We start from the raw sequence: 19822 nt of genomic DNA on the forward strand, positions 1-19822 counted from the left end.
TTATTCGAAATTGATATGTAAAAGCTGACTGGAAACATTCATTATACCCGTCACTTTACATGCTGCAAATACGGGCCGGTTTTTAGCCGGGCTAGGGCAGCTTGTTCGAGTCGAAATGTATTACCAGAAAAATCGCACAATATTGTGTAAATTATGCTTTTAAAAACCCATTAATAAATGGACACTAATTAACTTGGACATGATTTTATAAAATTAAAATTTTGTTTTTTTTTAATCATTCGGAATCCGAAATAAAAATCGGAAAAGTCGCCAAAATCAGCATTAAATAATAATAATATTAATAATAGTAATATTAATAAAATTGCTAAAAATATTAATACTAATAAAATCTCTATCATGCGTGTCATATCTCTTATCTCAGATCTCTTTTCCACTTGGCTTAACTGTTGACAGCTTAATATAATATTCAACCCTCTGTATATATTGAAAATAAATGAGAAAAAAACAAAACAAAACTCTGTTTCTTTTTGAAAAGATTCTTCAGTTCAATAAAAAATATATTATTTATTTTCCCTAATCTATTGAAAAAACACTAGAGACTTAAAGGCAACGCACAAATTTCTGTGGCACCTAATTATTAAATTTCCTTTAAAGAATATTGGAAGAGCTTTTCGTAAAATGGTATTAAAAACAAGATATGTATTTAATAACGCTTGCAACTCCAAGGGATCTATTCGACTGCGGAAAATCTTTAAAACTTTGCCCGAAAAACTTTCAGGTATTCCGATTTTGAGCTTGTTTTAGCCGACTAGGGGATACCCTGAACTTTCTTCTATCAACTTTAATAGTTAAAAAAAAAATAGAAGATACTTGATCTGTTCTTACCTCTTACACAACGGACGGACGGACGGACGGACAGATATACGGACATGGCTAGATCGCCTCGGCTATTGATGCTGATGAAGAATATATATACTTTATGCATGCTTCCATTTTAAACCATTTTTAATATAACCATAATAAACACAAACACCTTGTGCCGCAAATATGACTGCCAGCCAAATGCCTTTGAAATTTAAACTAAATTAAATCTAATGTCGACCACATTTTTGGTTTACTCACATGTAAATAACAAAATAATTTTCATTAAATATTGCAAACTATTTTTGTCTTTGTGGTTGACTACAATGAATAGGTTGAGCTTTTAAAGAATTTCAATTTTTTATGGGAAAATACAGAGGAAAATAAGTTTATTGTCAGTTAATGTTAAGGAGCTGTCTCTGGCATTTCGACGAACTGCGTAAGAACTATTTTTAATTTTAACTTAAATATACAACTGACATGCTCACATTGAAAGAAAGCATTTTTCATTTAAATAGAATAATAATCAAAAGACATGAGAGCGTCAAAGAGAGGCGCACATTTGGCACACACACACACGCACACACACACACACAGACAGCTGCCGTTGCGACAAAGTGAAGACAGACAGCGTGCCGCAAGGATGCGGAAGTGGGGGGCAGCTGCTGCTCTAAAAGTGGAGCAAACTTTGCTGAGTTGTCTCAAAAATGTAATGTGTTCTAATTGTTTTTCAATTTATTCACTGGCACTGGGCGCAGGGGGGAGGGGGGGTGGAAATCGAGTTATGAACAGCGCTCGGCGCGCTTCAAAGTTAATTATTGTTTTCATTAATGCTTCAACTCTTTGCTAAATGTTTTTGCTGATGCTAATTTTGCAATTCAATCAAAGGCCCATTGCGGCCAACAGTTAAGTGCTTGCCCCAGTCTGAGGCGCCCTGACATCATAATAAATGATTTATTTTAAACGTAATTAATTTGATTTGAAGAACAAAAAGTTAATTTGCATTCATTTGACAGTCACAGCCCTTTTAAAGCCCAATTCACAGTCTGGCCAAATTTCTATTCATTTCGTGATTTATTTAATTGGCATTGGCAACATTAATCAATTGCCTTTGAGGCTTAGTTGCACAGTTTGCGTAATTATTGCGGCTCAACAATTGGGCAATATTTATGCAATTATTATTAAATGTTGCACAATTTCGGGCTGCTTTACAGAAGCTTACATTTAATTGCTAGATCTTGTTAATTATTTCAACTATTTCTGCGAAGAAAATGAACATTAAGTAAACAAAGCTGGACAACCGGACGTATACTTAATTTATATATAACTTGGCAAACTTTAGCTTAAAACTGACTTGGCAGCTAAATTAACATTAAATAAACAGAAAACTCATTTAATGCTCAAACGATTTCTAAAATTGTTAAAATGCAAATGTTTTAATTTTATTTTCAATTGCAAGCAAAAAGGACTCAAATCAAAAGTCCAAAAGGATTTTTGAAACTTTAAAATAAATATGACATTTCGATTTTAACGGAATAAATGATTTATTTTATATATTTACTTAAATCTGTTTAAATTTGCCCTTAAAGTAACAAGAAGAATCACAAAATGTGCATTGAATGAAGATTATTTCTTGTTTATATTCTTATTTCTTCACTACAAAAAAATGTAGGTGTTATAGAAATTAAGATGTTTAAATATTTTTTTAGTTTTCCAGCTAAGTCGGCTTTTATGTATTTTAAGTTATTTAGCTTGATTTTATTTTCACTTGCTTTATCTTTCTTCAATTGTGTTTTTATTAAATGATATACTAGTTTCGCAAGTGCTTTTTTGTACCACTAGATAAGAGGATAAAAATATCGCCATAAAATAATATGTAATTGTGTTTTATACTGAACTTAATTGAAAAGTAATTTAAATTTTTTTTAAATTTTGAAATGTTTTAATGGTTTTTGAAAGTAGTGCATATTTTTGGCATTAATTTTATAATTACCTTTTAAGTTGAAAGAGTTAAACGAATAACCTTTTACGGACTCTATGCATCAAATATATTTTTTTTACATTTGCATATTTATTTCTAATCGTTATTTTTATAAATTTTTTTTTTTTAATATTTGTATTATATTGTTTATATTTGTTGGTTTTTTATCCCTTTTTTATATATGTTTTGATTTTCGATTTGTATCACTGCACTTACAAAGTTTTTGTTATAATCTATTATCTTTTGATTATCATGTTGGTCCAAATTGAATTTGAGCAGGAATTTGTATTATTAGACTTTTAAGCTCGATCCAACGAACTCAAGCGCCGCGCGTTAACTGAAGCTAAGGCAGCAACGCAGCATCCTTAAATAGTAGTCGCTCCCCCAGCACTGGCACACGGTCGTCTTCAAAGTCAACAACCACACACAGCATCCGTTCACCATTGGTGAAAGCTTTGCACCAACCCGACAACCACACGCACGAATCGGGAAAATCAACAATGGTTTGCGTCTAGGCTAAAGCTCTAGACTGGAATGTGCCTTTTGACGGCAACGTTAGCAACAGGTTATAGTCCCGTTGTTGAGGCCAATGCAACAGGTTGTAGAGGGGCTACTGTCCAAATCTAAGTCTTAACAGGGCCAGCAAGTTACAAGACATTTGTTAGTTTTCTGGGATAGAGGGTTCGAGGGGGGAGGGAAGCGCTTCGAACAGCTTAAACGTTGTACTACTTTTACAGGGTGTCGCTACCCTGTCGTTAGATGGACATACGCATCCACTCCTCGCCCAAGTTCGCCTTCAGCGATCGATGGACATCGCGGGCGTTACCTGCATGAGGTCTTATCAGAAGATTTTGTACACATTATTATTCGCATGTTTCATAGAGAAACTTTGCAATCATATGAAAATCATGTGAAAAGATCAAAGGTTCAAAAACTGTTCCAGTAAAGGGAGTATTTAGAGCAAAGGTTAAGTGCTTTATGCTCATGGAAGGATGAGGAGAAAAAGCGAAAGTTAATAAGTACCTTTCGGAAATTTGCCCAGTTTGCAAGGTAGCAGGACATTATGCATTACAATGCCTTACATTTAAAGGCATGAGCCAATAAAAAGGGCAGAAGCCGCTAGAAAGGCACAATTATGTGCAAATTTCTTAAAGCATTCGATTGCCAAGAGGAGCACACGTGAAATTTTATGTACAAAGTGCAAAGTACAAATCCCACCACACAAGCTAGTGAACAAGCCAGAGCAAGGAATATTATCGATCAGATCTGACTGTACAGCTAGAACGTAAGACAAAGTGTTAATTGACCACCATAAGATGCAATCGGAAAGACAAGAAGACATAGGAGAGGTAAAGAGATACACAACGTTATGTGGGATCCATTAACAGCAACCAAGATTTGTACTTCTTAATTAAGTAAGGAATCGTTAATGTTTATATTCATTTTAGTCGTAACTATTATTGTATATCTGATAAGAAAAATAACTGTAACTCTCGCTAAGACCCTCGGTAAAATGATATCACACCATCTTGTACTAAAGTGCAGGTAGCTGCATACAAGTCAAGATTGTATCGTGACCTACGCTAAAAAAATGTCATGTTGCAAGGCTAATTAAAAACAATAGTTTATGATCGCTGAGAGCACATTTGTTCACCGGGATTGTTCTCACCGGCGACGGGGCGAAGCCTCGTACCACAAAACTCCACACTTTAGGTTAGGGAAGGGGGTTATGTTAAACACAGATTATCTATGTAAAGGTCCTGCCACACTGTCTGGAGCCCTAGCGCTCCGCCGCCAATTAGGATTATGTCTACCACTTTGCCCCCCTTGACACACGTCTACTCACTCTGATGTTCGCTCCAGAAGTGCCGGCGCGCTGGCAGTCCAGCCGTGAGCTTGCCTCGCCCGCTTAACTTCGCCTCATTGAGTAATAAAGAGACAGAAGAGGCTTTTGGATCAAAAGCTCTTTTTCGAAACACTTCACGAGCGATAGCGAGGTTGCAAACACCATTGAGTATTACTCAATGAAAAATTGCAAACACAACACCCGGCTGTCTACAGCTACTTCTGCCGTTGCCCAAAAATCAAATACAACTTCAGAACATTTCCCATATGAACCAACAACAACCATAATCAAAACAAACGACTCGACAATGAAAAAAGCACACCCCAAATTCTGTCCCTGCTATCCCTTTTTGGTTTGAAGCTACAGCCTATGATCTAAGCTTCTACACTCTTCTAACTCATTGTTGTGGTTTCTAAGCACTGCTATGCCTTTAATTCGCAAAGTCATGTCTTCTTCTTCTCCACTCGCTTTCAACTTGCAAGCAGCCCGGCAGATTTTATAATTTTTCATTTTTCGATCAGCAAAATAGGGTATTTTAACTATTCATAAGTTCTGTAACCAAATAGCACTAACCTTCTCATATACACATTTTTATCTAATCTCTGAGAAACATATAATATCGTATTTAGTGTGCAACTATTAGTGCAATCAATAATAATTGTTTTCCTTACACATTCTATACCATTTCTATAAAAAAGGGTATCAATGCCTCGACGCGCCAAATAGTTGTTTGTGTGTGTGTCTCATCTCACACACATTGGCAAAAAATATGCATGCACGTGTTTTCCAAGCCAAGGGATTAAATGAATTTGAGAAGATTGCAACATTCTGTTGCGCATGTGACGTCACATGCTAGGGCTCGCAGCTCGGAGCCATTGAGTAATACTCTTTATTACTCAATGCTCAATGAGTAATACTCAATGGTGTTTGCAACCTCGCTATCGCTCGTGAAGTGTTTCGAAAAAGAGCTTTTGATCCAAAAGCCTCCTCTGTCTCTTTATTACTCAATGGATGTTGAGTAACCGATCAGTAACACACGGTTGCCGCGGCGGACGGCGGTTAAATTCAAATTTACATTATAACTTTATACCTTAACTTCATGCTTATTTTATTGCGATTCTATATATATGTATCTAACTATATATAGTGATCTAACGGCTCCTTGCCTTACTAATTACTTATACTGGGAACTCTGGACTCTGGGGTGGCTGATCCAGGTAGCCACCTGACAAGGTGTCCGGCAGAGAGTAGCGCTGAGGAAATCCGCTTCAAAATAAAAGTCAATCCGGTTTTTTTTTTTAATAGATTTTAAAAGCGCGTTTTTATTTCACTTTTTGCATGCAAAGGACGCATTTTTTGTGATAAGCTGCTGAAAAATGCGTTGAAATCCTCAATTGATTTCGATTTGGTTTTTTCAACATTCATCAAAATTAAAAGAAACTACAACAATTAACCTTAGCATAAATGAACAACAAAAAAGTTGTGCTTAAAACTAACCTAATCTATGTGAATAAATATATGTATATATACCCTACATGGCCCCCCACTAAACACAAATTAACTAATATAGCCAATTGTTATTGCTTTTTATAAATTTGTGATATCCATTTGGAATCTTCAATAATCTCACTTAACATACATATTATATTGAGGTTTTTTTTTGTTTTTGTTTTTGTTTGACAGGTTAAAATTGGAAGAGCTTACAAGTCCCGAGCAGTTGCGATTATTGCTGACGTCGACGTGATGATAGACTTTGGAATCCGCCGTATGATAGCCGGATAGTTGGGAGGTTGTTTTTTCGGCGCTTGACTCCATGCTGTAGCGATTATTGTTCTTGTTGTTGATGATGTTGGTTGGATGATGGTGTTGGTGATGTTGTATATATACAGGTATACAATAGAGAGACAAGACATTAGTGGAAACCTTTTTTCAATAATTTAAACAAATAAACGTTAAAGCTAAGGCTTAAAAATAATTCATTTAAATATGTTAAAAGGGGTATAAAAAAAAAAAAAAAACAATTGAAAACAAATATCGGCTTAGGAGCCAGCCGTAATTGTTTAGACTCTGTTTTGAGCCTGCATTTTTGTTTCTTGTGTTAATTGTTATTTGTTGCTGCTGCTTGTTTTTTTTTTTCTTTGTTAATATTATGGTTAATAGACTTTAGTTCACTTTTGCTTTGTTCTGTTCAGTTTTTAGATAGGTAAGGTTCACATTTTTATAACTTGCACTTGAAATTTTCATTGTTTCTTTTTATCTGAGAAACCCATTTAAAAGTTTTGTTCAACTAGGACGTTGATTATTATGATGGATTTCAATTTAGTTTTTTATTTTTGCTGTTTTACGGACGTTAGACTTTGGTAGGAACCACTCCAAAAACCTGAAAAGATGTTCCAGCGTTGTGCTGGACTTCAGTTATGAGAGCCAAACGGATGCCGCATTGCTAAATTGTTATTTAAAACGGATGAAGACGAATCGGCTAAGGCGTCGTTCAAATAATTGCTTGAAGCTCAACAACGCCCTTAACTGGACTGTTGATCGCGGCCTTCCTGATTAATACATAATCTATTTGTGGATATCAGCGTGCAGCGTTTATTGCATTGATCCATTTGTTGATCCTTTCTATGTATTTCAGACATATCCTGAGAATCTCTTCTGCTGATCCCAGGAGCCACGATCCTGTTGCCGTTTACTACTTTGAGTGCCGAGTCCCTGTTGACTTTGAGCATTTCCAGCATCAGCCGTTTAGCATTCACCTTAATCGCTATAAAACCGACGCGAAGTTCCAGGATGCTATCCATATGAAGATCATTAGATAATCCATGCGAGGTACTCGACGATGTTCAGCGAAAGCAGATTGTTGAGGCTGGACGTGGAATTTTGATGAAACGTTTAAGCGCAGAGAAGACATTAATTGAAAATCCATGAGAATGTGAACCGACGACGAATTGGGTGTGGTGTAAGAGTTTGCAGACACATTTGAGTTGGATTAAGGGGAGGGAAAACCGAACTGAGATACATTTTCAATCTAGAATGATGCATACATATAAAAAAAAACTTCCTAACATTAACGCAAGGCCACACGCACTAATAGATCGAATATATACAATGGTGCAAAAGGGGCCAGGCTAAAAGATAGATAGAGAGGGAGAGAGAGACAGGGAGGTAGCCGCGTCGATACCGTGAAAAATGCTCGTTCTGCTAATTAACAGTTGAAGAGCTTTTCAAACGGATATCGAGTATGGATCTTTTGTTGAATATTGTCTTTGATGGTGCGCTCGCTGCCAGCCCAAGCCGTCACGCTCCACACCTGTTTGTAGTTTAGTTTAAAAACGCCCAACACACTTTGTTAGTGGCTTCAAATGGCAATAGCAGCTGCATTTTTGCAATCAATTTGAGCGCCGTCTGCGGCATAGGGTAAACTGAAGGTGTCGAGCCATTCTTTGCACTTCTCAGTGCTATCAAAGGCCAAAACATTTGACACATATTCGACGCTAATGTTGGGACGATAACTGCAAGTAAACGGAAAAAGCATAACTTAAACACAAATAGCTCAAACATTTAGTTTATAGTTCACTTACGATTTAATAATTATGCGCAGTGCCGCCTTGCGCTCGCGCTCCAAAAACCATTCAATCATATGGCCCGACATGAGCGGCGCCCTTTTATACAGATCGAATAGTTTGCAATAGTTGCCCAGCGACCATGCGGAACGAAACTCTAGAGCGTGCGCAATGGCAGGATTCTCGTGCTGATCAGCTGTTATCGAACGCAAAACAGTTGTGATGTCTACAAACAAAAAAATTAAGCGTAGAATACAAAGAAAACATTAGTTGTGGGTAAAAAAAAATGTAATTAAGCTACAAATATATGAAATGCTTTTCTGATTCACTTTTTTGACGGACTATAAGTGGCTTATGGAAATATATAATGATTTGCAATTCAAGTTGAAACAAGTAGACAATTTTCTATAGTATTACAGATAAATTGACGAAACTAGTTTATAGATATTATTGCGCTACACAGATTTTCTAATTTAGCAATACAAATTAAAAATGAAATTTAATTGAATACATGGAGGAAATTGGTAAACTTGTGTTACTGATATTTAATATATACGCAGTTTTTAAATATTTATGTTCTCTAGTTTAGGCTCTAGTTAAACTCGACACAATCTTGTTTTAATGGTTCATTTACGCATTTCAAATTAATTTAAAGGGAGTCAAAATATAATGCATTACGGAGTCATCAAAATTGACAAAAACATAACATTTTGTAAATATTCTAATTAAATGAATATATCTTATAAAGAAATTTAAGCTTTCTAACCTGAAACTAAAATTCCTAATCTTGTTTTTTTTTTCTCTATTTTTGAACTCATATAAAATATATAAAAACTTACCCAAGGTATTTTTAGTAAAGATGTAATAGATAATGCGATAGGCCGTAAACTCGAGCGAATTGCTGCTGTTGCCCAATTCCAAGTAAAGCATCTTAAGCTGTGTCTGGCACTGATTGAACTCTTCATGATCGCCCTTCTCCATGGCAATGCGCGCATGCGTCTCATATACCTCAACGGTGAACTTATCGCGTATACCTTGGACCTAGGAAAAACAAAGGAATACCTGTTGAAACGAGTTTTTAAATGATAAAGGGGTTTAAATCCTGGACTTACAGTCAGATCCTGGCGTATGGACTTCAACTGATCACACGCATAATGATAATCCTGATTGGCTCGCCATTTGCCTTTCACATTAGCCAGCGAATGAGTGAGCACCTCAACGGGACGCACTTCGGATGGTGATGGCGCTTTGGTAAGGCGCAAGAATGACTTTTCTAAATCCCTACATGAGCCTACAATATGCAAATTGAGTAAATCTAAGCCCGCCGCACCCGCATCATCCTCGTAGAACATGGACGACGACGCTGAACGGGAAGCCGCCGCCGCGGCCTGCAATCTCTTCTTATGCTTGGCCGTGGTGAGACCAAACGGTGAGCTTGCAATTGCGACGACAGATTTCTTAGTCGAGCCACTGCTCGACTGTGAGAAACGTGCCGCACGCTGTTGCAAGCGCGCTGTGTCATCATCAACGGCACCGCCCACCGACGACGAATGCGTGGCATAAAAATGTGGCGTCTTCTTTTTGCCACCGACGGCGGCAGCGGCTGCACGCTTATTCCTCTTCATCAGCATTTTCTGCTGTTTCCTCGACAGATTCGAATTGATTGGTATAAAATCGCTGCCCAGTGAATCATTTAAGCCAGTCTTGCGGAGCACCTTACGAGCTGGTGGACTGCTGGCGCTGCTGCTGCGCGAACGCGAATGGGAACGGGAACGGGAACGCGAACGTGGCGAACGAGAATAACGTTTCCTATTGTTATATTTTGATGCCGAGGACGTGGACGACGTGGGCGAACTGCAAAATGCAAGCACATGTTAAAAATTGTTCTTTTTTTTATATATAACTATAATAAAAATAAAAAACTATAGCTGTATCTATTTCGAAGATAAATCGATATAAATAGATAAGTCCAATTTTAACAACTAAGCACTCTCCTCAAATAATCAAAATTTAACAATATTTTTTGATGAAATGGTAACTAGCAGTTCGGGTCTTACTACGCTTTTTAGTCATTCTACAATTTTGAGACCATTTCGACCATTTCATATATTTACATTTATGTGTTCTAACCTACCTAACTACCATTGATAATATAAAGTCGGAATAAAATCATGTATTCCGTATATATATTGTAATATGAGATATCTTTTTAGTTATTTCTTTATAACTTACCGTGAACGACTCCTAGAGTAGCGGGAAGACTGCTGCTGCTGCTGCTGTCCGTAGCCGCCATTGGCAAACTTGTTAAAGGCATTGCCCTTCTGTTTAAATTGATTTACATTTGGTGTCTTTTGACTAGGCTTTGGGGTTGTCTGTTGCAGCTGCTGTGGTTGCTGCTGCTGCTGCTGCTGTTCTTGCTGTTTTTTGTTAAAGTAGTTGCTACGTTGTGGTTGTGGAGGCGTTACATTACTTAGCACCACGTCTATGGCATCGCGCTCGCTGTGCACCGTCGGCATGGGCTCATTGTCCCAGTCGCGCGTCCAGAGTTCATTACGATTGGCGGCGGCAATAATTTTACCCTTTAGACAGATATCGATTTGATCCTTGTCCAAGTCGGTTGTACACTTGGAATAGCAACGGGCCACATACTGATTCAGAGAATCAGGCCACGAATCATTCGAGCCCATTTGGAAGCAGCTATTGGGACGTTTAAATGCTGCTGCTGCTGCTGGTTGCGGCAGTGCCTGCGACTGATTTGGCTGCTGCGGCTCCAAAACAGCTACCGGCGGCTGCGGCGGAGGCGACTGCTGCTGCTGTTGTTGTGGGGCAACAACGGCAGCTGCTAGTGCTGGTGTTTGTATTAAGGGTAAGGGGGGTGGTGGCTTGCTTAAATCCGGTGTGGACGGCACTGCTGGCGTAGAAAATGGATTTAGAGAAATGCCAGAGAATCCAGCAGACGACGGTTCATAGGCAGCAGTCAGCTGCTGCTGTTGTTGTTTGTTCATGTTGTTGTTGTTATTATTATTATTATTATTATTATTGTTTTTGTTATTGCGCTTGCGCTTCTTTTTGTTAGAATTGTTGTTGTTGTTGTTCATGTTATTATAGAGATTAAGCTGCTGCATAGCGTGCTGTTGTTGCTGCTGCTGCAGCTGCTGTTGTTGTTGTTGCTGCAGCGGATTTGGCGCATTTGCCAAACGTTTTTGATTCAAATTTAAATTAAAACGTATGCCACCAAAATTTTTCTGTTGCTGCTGCTGTTGTTGTTGTTGTTGATTTTTATTACCCGACTGTGCAGGTGGTGGTGGCGGCGGTGGCGGAGCCGTAGGTAGCGGCGGTGCCGCCAGCGCATTGCTAAAACCAGGCGGCGCATTTGACGAACTGATGGTCGATGTTACCTGCTGTTGTTGTTGTTGTTGCTGCTGCTGCTGGTAGCGCATATAATATTGATAATATTGTTGATATTGCTGTTGATAGGCAGCTGCGTTACTGCCATGATGATGCCACCAGGCGTAGTTACTCCATTGCTGCGCAGTAGCAGAGTTTGCCGCCTGTTGTTGCTGCTGTTGTTGTTGTTGGTGATGCTGTTGTTGTTGCTGCTGCTGCATCTCTTGCAGCTGGGGTATTAATGGCGGCGGTGCGCTCATCGCATCAGACATTTTTGTTGTACCGTTTCGTATGGTATTTACGTGTTATGTGTGAGCACCTTTACCTTTTGGAACTTACCTTTACATCAAATTGAGTGCCGCACCTTTTTGCGTTGCAAAAAAGAAAACCAAGAGAATGTGAAAATGCCATATATGGTACAATGTGCAACGTTCGTGAGTGTGTGTATGAGTCTGTGCTGGCATGTGTGCGAGTTTACGCCATTTTGTTTTTTGCTTACCCAAGAATCTTTCCGTGGCCTATATAATTGCAGTTTCACAATTACCGCAAGAAGTAGTTGAATTAGTTAATACACTTGCACAAAGTAACGCGCAAACTTTTTTGCTTGCTACACGTAGGAGAAAATATTGTTTTTTGCTCTTGAACACACAAAAATTAGATTTTCTAAATCATGTCTACACAATGTGAGCTCATTATTTGTGACAGAGACAGAGGTGTCCGACATACAACTTCGATAACATCTGAATGTCGATATCACAGAGTTGATTTAGAGGACTGTCGAATTATTAATATCGTTTAAAACATCTGCGATATGGCGCAATCAACTTTAATAAAATGTTAACAAGCCATTTTGTATTTAACGCATTATTCTAAATTTTCTACAAAATCTAATACATCCTAATATAGTTTGTAAAGTTTGTAGCATATCCGCACACTTACAATTACTCGAAGAATCAGCTGTAATGGCACAAGCACCAATAAAAGTGAACAGTCATCGATTGTTGGCGTGCTCTCAGAATTTCCTTTATCAAAATATCGAGTACAAATTAAAATGCAGCGAGTAGTATCGAAACAAATAAGTTGACATTCGAAAAAAACGCGCAAATAGCTGTGACGCTACATTGATAGTCGCAAAAAATATTATAATTTCACTGCTTTTAGAATATTAGTGAACCAGGAATCTGCAATGGCGTTTGTTCGCACGAAGCACGCAACACGAGACCATTTGCCGCATTTGATGAGCAATGTGCCAGAGGAACATCAAGACCCAATCAAACAAATGTGCCTCAAAATGATGTCGCATGATGCCTATGGGAAACCGTAAGTTTTTTGTTGAAAAATGTGGGAGGTGTTTATACGTATATTTGATGCCACATAACAGCTATCAGTGGAGCACTCGCGATTTCGAGTTGGGCGCGCCCTTGGGACGCGGCAAGTTCGGACGCGTCTACTTGGCACGCGAGCGTCACTCCCACTACATGGTTGCCATGAAGGTGATGTTTAAGGAGGAGCTGCGCAAGGGTAACGTGCAGCGGCAGGTGCTCCGCGAAATCGAAATACAGTCGCGTCTCAAGCATCCTAATATACTGCGCCTGCTAACATGGTTCTATGATGATTCCCGCATTTACTTGGCACTGGAAATAGCGTCCGAGGGCGAACTATTCAAGCACTTGCGTAATGCGCCCAAACATCGGTTCGACGAGCCACGGTCAGCGAAATACACCTACCAGGTGGCCAATGCGCTCAACTATTGCCATCTCAATAATGTCATACATCGCGATCTTAAGCCAGAAAATATCCTGCTGACGGGCACAGATGATCTGAAGTTGGCGGACTTTGGCTGGTCTGCGCATACGCCCAACAACAAGCGCAAAACCCTGTGCGGCACCTTGGATTATCTGCCGCCCGAAATGGTCGACGGTCGCTCCTATGATGACAGCGTTGATCAGTGGTGCTTGGGCATTTTATGCTATGAATTTCTGGTAGGCAATCCGCCCTTTGAATCCAACAGCTCTGATAATACGTATGAGAAAATCAAGCGGTTAGATATTCATTATCCATCGCATATGTCATCCGGCGCAAAGGAAGTTATTTCAGGAGTAAGTTGATTATTAAATATATCTTTAAAACAAGCCACATTGACCATGTCCATTATGTGAGATCCGTTTATAAATTATATAAACAGATGCTTATTCCTAATCAGTATGTCGCCTTGTTTGTCTGCTTTCGACCGGTTCGTTTGATCGTAAATTGACTTAAATGAATCCCAACTATGCTCCTAGCGCATAGCAGCATTTAATTCACGTTGTAAAACGAACCATTATAATCGTGCGAAGAGCCGAAAAAATATCGCACAGCCGGTTTATGCCTGCTCAGCTTTCTTCGGTTTTCCGAAGAAATTCGACTTATTAAAATATTTAAAAAATTATAGATGTTTTATTTTGCCGAAGACTTTAATATACAATTCTGTCACTCCCATAAAAGCTTTTGCGTCGACAGAGTCAGGGTCGCATCAGCCTGGTGGAGGTGATGACTCATCCATGGGTGAAGGATGGCATGGCCAAACGTGCTGCTCAGCTTCAACAGAGGAACAACGAACGGGGCAAGGAAAATCTGGTTAAAAATTAATCCAGCTCCACAACACTTCATTTAGATAACATATGAATTTTTTCTCTTGTATAAATTAATAAAAATGTTTCAAATTAAGCCTTTAGACTACACGAAATACCAACTCTATGCTCCCCCTTGATAGGATCTTTGAGCTCTAAGCCCACGTGATACGTAATTCCAATGTTTTCTGTGAGGTTTAACTGGTAGACTAGACCCAGAAAACCAGTGTCGCGCACCGTTGCCTTAATCAGCGAGTTATCATTGATTTGGTACTGGCCGCCAACTGCAAATTTTTTTGGCTGCTCAGTGTAAAGGTCCGCCTTGAAGGCAACAGCCCAGCGCTTTCCTAATCTCTGGAATATGGAGCCTCGCCAATCCTTGAAGTCCTCGCTGCATACGCACAACATTAAAGCTACTATTGGAAAACAATTGAAAAAAAGAATCTTACAACTTAAGGCCCAATTCGGTGCTTCCATTATAATAGCCCCCACATATTGCATGCTTATCAAAGGCCCTTTCTCTAAAGTTATAATCCATTCGAAATGCCAACAGATAATTCTTGGCGATATGTAAAAGCGCATAGCCCAAAAATCTTGGAACATTCAAAACTGGAATAATCAAATCAAACTTGATAGGCGAATGCTCGTAGCCGGAATACACTTGAAGCTTGACACCAGAGCTAAATAAGAAAAAACATGTTAGAGCCTTGCAATCGGATGCACCTGACTGACTATACTCTGTTCACAGCGTAATGTCACAAAGCGGCTAGTTAAGTTGGTTAAAGGATAAAAAATTGGTGGCTAGCTGAATAACTGAGGGTAATATTAATTTTCAACATTTTACTAATAACTGTAAACTTAAATATCAGTAAGATCTCTAATTATACTTATATTTATTTATCTTAGATATAAATTTATATATATAGGAATATATATTTGTTATTATGCAAGAACTTTTCCCTAAAAATTGCGTATTATATACGAGAACCTCAACTTAATCCCTCCTCCTATAGCTCCTATAGCCTCGGAATGACAAATTGAAGGACTTGGCTATATCAACTCAGGCCGTATTCCTGCTCTGGAATTTTATAAACATTTTTACTTACCCGTCGCGTGGATTATATATGGCCCACAACATAGCATTCGCCGTACCGCCAACTAATTTAGAGCGTCCACCAACCGCTCCCATTATGTTATCGGTCTGCCAAACCTGAAACATGTCGAAGATACCCCATTTCTGGCGCATGCCAACGCCGCCCCAAACATTGCGAAAAGCGGGCTTACCAGACCCATAACTAAATAAAGTAACTTTATCTTTAACATTAGTAGTGCAATCGATATGCCAAGTGCCAATTTTATAGCCAGATATCAGGCATTGCTTGGCCAATGAGCCGATGTGAAAAAACGTTGGCATATCGCCCTCCGCCGGAGGGCCTGGTATTATCTCCTCATCGTTTAAATATTTGGTCGTTTCTGATGCACTACTACCACCTTCCTCGGTTTGTGCACCAAGACCACTTTTCCTTTTTTTAAAGCTTAACCTTTGCTTTAAAGACATTACGATAAAAGAGAAAACGTTAATAAATTTAAAAAAAAAAATTTAAAAATTAATATCTAAACAACCAAATAAAGGAATTTTACATTTTTGTTTTTATTTAACAAAACAATTTTTTTTGAAATATTGTTCATGGTTTGCTAGAAGGCAAAATGGAAACAAGAGTCTCTAGTCGGGAGTTCCCGTCTAGATGATACCCTCGACGAGAGCATAAAGCGATCTGCTTCAGGTTATCTCCTAGTCGGGCAGGCCCGACTATATCACAGCGACCTTAATTAGTTCCAATGTATAACGATCATCCAATTAATGTCTGCATCGACGTTTAATCTTCGATAATACTAGGAAACCCTTGAACACCTCTCCAAATATTAAAATACTAGCGGGTATACCCCGGCCTTGCCCGTAATACGGGTATGTGTCTATATAGGATAGTTGAGGGTAACATTATGACATGAATTTTGACTAAAAATAATGTTGCCAGACTTAGATGCCAATTGGATCTAGAGGTGACCAATGGACAAAAAGCCAAGCCTTATAAAAATCGGATGAGATTTGACCGAGCTAGTTTAATACAGTTTTTCGCGATTTTTCCACACATGCGGTTTGGGCTGCATTTTATATATATAGAGATTAAAGAAAAACAACTTTGTTTTGCTGGCCAAAACAGTTTTAATGAACAATTTATCTTTCTTTAAAAAAGTTTCAGCACCGGCACAGTCGAAGCTGCATCAATCTGGTGGAGGCTATGGACCATCCATAAGTATCTGAAAACATTACAAAACGATCTGATACATAGCTACAACAACATGGTACACAAAATTTCTGATCTGAATTTAGTACACAAAAGGTTTCAACCCTTTATACTCCACGATACACCAACTTTATGGTCGCCTTTGATAGGCGAGCCGACTTCTAAACCAACGTGATACATAATCCCAATTGTCTCGCTGACATTAACCTGGTAGACCATCCCCAGAAAGCCATCGTCGCGCACCTTGGCCTTCAACAATGCATTTTCGTGGATCTGAAACTGGCCTCCAATGGCAATTTGCCTTTCATCGTCTCCGTAAATATTTGCCTTCAAGGCAACCGCCCAGCGTTCGCCAATGCGCTGGAATATCGAGCCTCGAAGTTCCTTGAAGTTCTCTCTGCGTGCGCACAGCATTTAAGCTAATGTTAGCAGTTAATATTGAAAAGAAATCTTACAATTTTAGGCTCAATTCGGAGCTACCGTTATTGTATCCCACACATAATGCGTGCACGTCAAAGCCCATATTGTCAAAGTCGTAGACCGTCCGATAGCCTAATAGATAGTTCTGGACCGGTTGCAGAACCACGTAGCCCATTAGTTTCGGTGACTTCAAAATTGGTACGATAACATCTAACTTGATCGGCGATCGCTCGATGCCCGTATGTAGATCAAGCTTTACTTCAGGTCTAGAGCAGAATAAAACAAATAAGAATGTTGAAGTCGGATGCAACCGACTGTGCTATACTCTGTTCACAGTGCGAAGGAATAAGGAGTAAAAGTAACGACTCGTTGGAAAGATCTACTTAGGCCGAAAAGATTGTGGGTAGACTTGGACGAAAGTAAGAATTTGTGATAGTATCTGAGGGGTATATTCGAGATATACTAAATTAAAGGCTTGCATATTAATTCATATTGCTCTTATAGAGAAAGTGAGAATCCTTTTTTACTTATAGCGTAATAGAGCATTGATTCCAAATGGGAAATCTTTAGTTCCAATAGGGGCTCATTCTAACGGACGGACTTGGCTTGATTTGGAATATAAATATGACCAATATACCTCCTCCAAAAACAATTTAAACACTAAGATGAGTAACGCCCACATACATTTCAATGCGACGCAAAATTTCCAGCCTGGCTTCTCATCTGGCTTTTCCCACTTCACACGAAATGCCAGCCGGACTGGCTGTTCGCTCTCCAAAAGCCAGACGAACGAATGCCGAAGTCGCGGCTTGCTGATGTCTTTGCCTCCTCCTTATGCCTTTGATATTCTTTTGCTTAGCAATCTACTTACTCGTCATGGGGACCGTATGTGCCCCGCAGCATGGCATTGGCTAAACAGCCGACGACGTTGGAACGCACTCCGAGCGCACCGACGTAGGCATTGGTATGATAGGCCTGACACATGTGGAAAATGCCCAACTTCTCGCGAAGACCGACTCCGCCCGAGATACCGTAATAGTTTGGCTTGCCGTTCCCAAAACTATATATCCCAAGCTTGTCGGTCAGTTGTGTGGTACAATCAAAATGCCAGGCACCAATTTTATAGCCGGTTATCAAACATTCCTTGGCCCATCCACCGATGTGAAAATATGTTGGCATTTCCCCCTCTAACGGGGGCGGAGGTATTACCTCCTCCGCTTTACTGTCATCATCTGATTTGGAGTCCTTTTTTTTTTTATCATCTGTCTCTTCGATCACTGGTTCCTCCTTCTTCTTTTTCTTGTAACATTTTCTTTTCCACATTTTGTATAATCTATTAACTGTTAATTTTTATAAAATATAAAAAACCAAAAGTATACTAAAATTTTTGTCCACGTTCTGAATTTATCACTACAAAGTCTATGAAATACTGAACATTGCTTGCTTAAAAGCAAAGCGATATCACTTTTTTTTCTCGAAAAATTCAAACTAAAATAAAGGTCAAGCTGAAAAGGTGACAGGTGCCTGTCATAGAAATGTCAAAAGTCGGGGCGATTTAGGTTTCGGAACGTGATGAAAAACTCAATACTAATATAATACAAAACAATAATTATTTTTAGCAAGTACTCCATTGGGCAATGCCCGACTTGGAGGTATGCCGAACCAGAGACAGGCGTCAGGCTAAGCCCATGAGCACGACGGACTTTGTGCGCGGGTTCGAGTCCAATCTCATAAGCACCAAGAATAAAGCAACGATCAGCTCCGCAAGGGCCAATAATTGGTCATCCCTTTCCAAAACTGTTAATAGATATAATTCAAAGATACGCCTCATTTGCATTCTATATAAGCAATGCACTTCGAGAAACAGCCCATCGCAAATTTATACAAAAAAAAAATATGATAACTGTCGAAAAAATGAAATGCGTGATATAAAAAATAATGATGTAATTACAAGGGAAATTGATTGTAAAATTCGCGTAAACATCAAATATATACAAGACTTCTCTTCTCTCTTATGGTCACGATGGATCCACATATTCATCATACTTCCGACTCCCAATTGTAAGCATGGAAAATGTCATGTACTCTGAGATACTATCCCGCTTCTTCACATCGCATTTAACAGTCCAAATGGGACCTTTTGCACTCTTTAAAAAAGCTCACATATTTTGTTAATTTCTTTTCCCGTGTGAGTTAAGAACCTAGAACATTTTGCTTACTTTGCTCGCAACAAACCAATCAAAAGAAAATATTTTACTACTATTGCTACTTATTTTTTTTGTTATTGCATATAATTTTCTTTTTTTATTAGTATTACTTTCTTCTTTGTAAAAAATATAAAAATAAATAAACAAAAATGTACAATTTCTGCTGAATTTGAACCAATTTCTGCTCTCTTGTCCGACGCTCGGACAGGTGTCAGAAGCGATTGATTTCACGTTTGTAAAGCACCATTCTTTTTTTTATGGTGTTCTTGAGGTTTTCAAGCAAAGTTTGAGCCACGTCCCGGAACAGTCGAATGAGCATGGAGTTAACGTACCCCCAGCACATTATGGACTCGATTTGGGGTTGGGGCATGCGAGCAGCCGGAAGACGGGAATATTAAGAAACTATGAGTGCTTCAATGAATTTTAACAGAAGTCTTTTCTATTGTCCAATTGATTCGAGAAAATTAAATCTGAGCCTCGAGGGGAAAAATAAGTTCCATTTTGTAATGGATTGGTATTTAATATATTGCTTTGGGAACAGGAGAAATTCTTATATATGTATATATTTTATGCTATTTTCATAAGAAAGCGAAAATGGGGGCGTTGTTTTATGTTATTAACAAATATGACGGCTTTTATCGGGAAGGGTGGTGAGGGGGGGGGGGGGGGAGATGTTGGGTA

The 19822-nt window shown here is 38.9% G+C and overlaps 4 protein-coding genes across 4 annotated transcripts; 1 reads left to right on the forward strand and 3 right to left on the reverse strand.

Annotated features, from left to right (window-relative positions):
* Nucleotides 1-6701: 6701 nt before the first annotated feature.
* LOC135430982 (leukocyte receptor cluster member 8 homolog) lies at nt 6702-12313 on the reverse strand. Its single transcript, XM_064685842.1, has 6 exons — nt 12099-12313; nt 10445-11963; nt 9325-10066; nt 9052-9253; nt 8231-8438; nt 6702-8161 (listed from the first exon to the last, which is right to left on the reverse strand). Exons 2-6 carry the CDS (start codon nt 11869-11871, stop codon nt 8008-8010), a joined length of 2733 nt encoding a protein of 910 aa, XP_064541912.1. The 5' UTR covers nt 11872-11963; nt 12099-12313; the 3' UTR covers nt 6702-8007.
* A 295-nt stretch (nt 12314-12608) lies between these two features.
* On the forward strand, nt 12609-14305 carry aurB (aurora B). The gene is made up of 3 exons (XM_064685843.1): nt 12609-12919; nt 12981-13698; nt 14084-14305. The coding sequence occupies exons 1-3, from the start codon at nt 12786-12788 to the stop codon at nt 14225-14227; spliced, it is 996 nt and encodes a 331-aa protein (XP_064541913.1). The 5' UTR covers nt 12609-12785; the 3' UTR covers nt 14228-14305.
* LOC135430984 (voltage-dependent anion-selective channel-like) lies at nt 14016-15823 on the reverse strand. The gene is made up of 3 exons (XM_064685844.1): nt 15315-15823; nt 14658-14888; nt 14016-14599 (listed from the first exon to the last, which is right to left on the reverse strand). The coding sequence occupies exons 1-3, from the start codon at nt 15764-15766 to the stop codon at nt 14302-14304; spliced, it is 981 nt and encodes a 326-aa protein (XP_064541914.1). The 5' UTR covers nt 15767-15823; the 3' UTR covers nt 14016-14301.
* A 585-nt stretch (nt 15824-16408) lies between these two features.
* On the reverse strand, nt 16409-18355 carry LOC135431046 (voltage-dependent anion-selective channel protein 2-like). Its single transcript, XM_064685952.1, has 3 exons — nt 17806-18355; nt 16970-17200; nt 16409-16911 (listed from the first exon to the last, which is right to left on the reverse strand). The coding sequence occupies exons 1-3, from the start codon at nt 18255-18257 to the stop codon at nt 16614-16616; spliced, it is 981 nt and encodes a 326-aa protein (XP_064542022.1). The 5' UTR covers nt 18258-18355; the 3' UTR covers nt 16409-16613.
* Nucleotides 18356-19822: the final 1467 nt, after the last annotated feature.

Source organism: Drosophila montana, unplaced genomic scaffold (genome assembly GCF_035044405.1).
Source record: "Drosophila montana isolate Dmon_TW-CO22-7 unplaced genomic scaffold, ASM3504440v1 contig_3123_1, whole genome shotgun sequence".
Taxonomy (NCBI): Eukaryota; Metazoa; Arthropoda; class Insecta; order Diptera; family Drosophilidae; genus Drosophila; species Drosophila montana.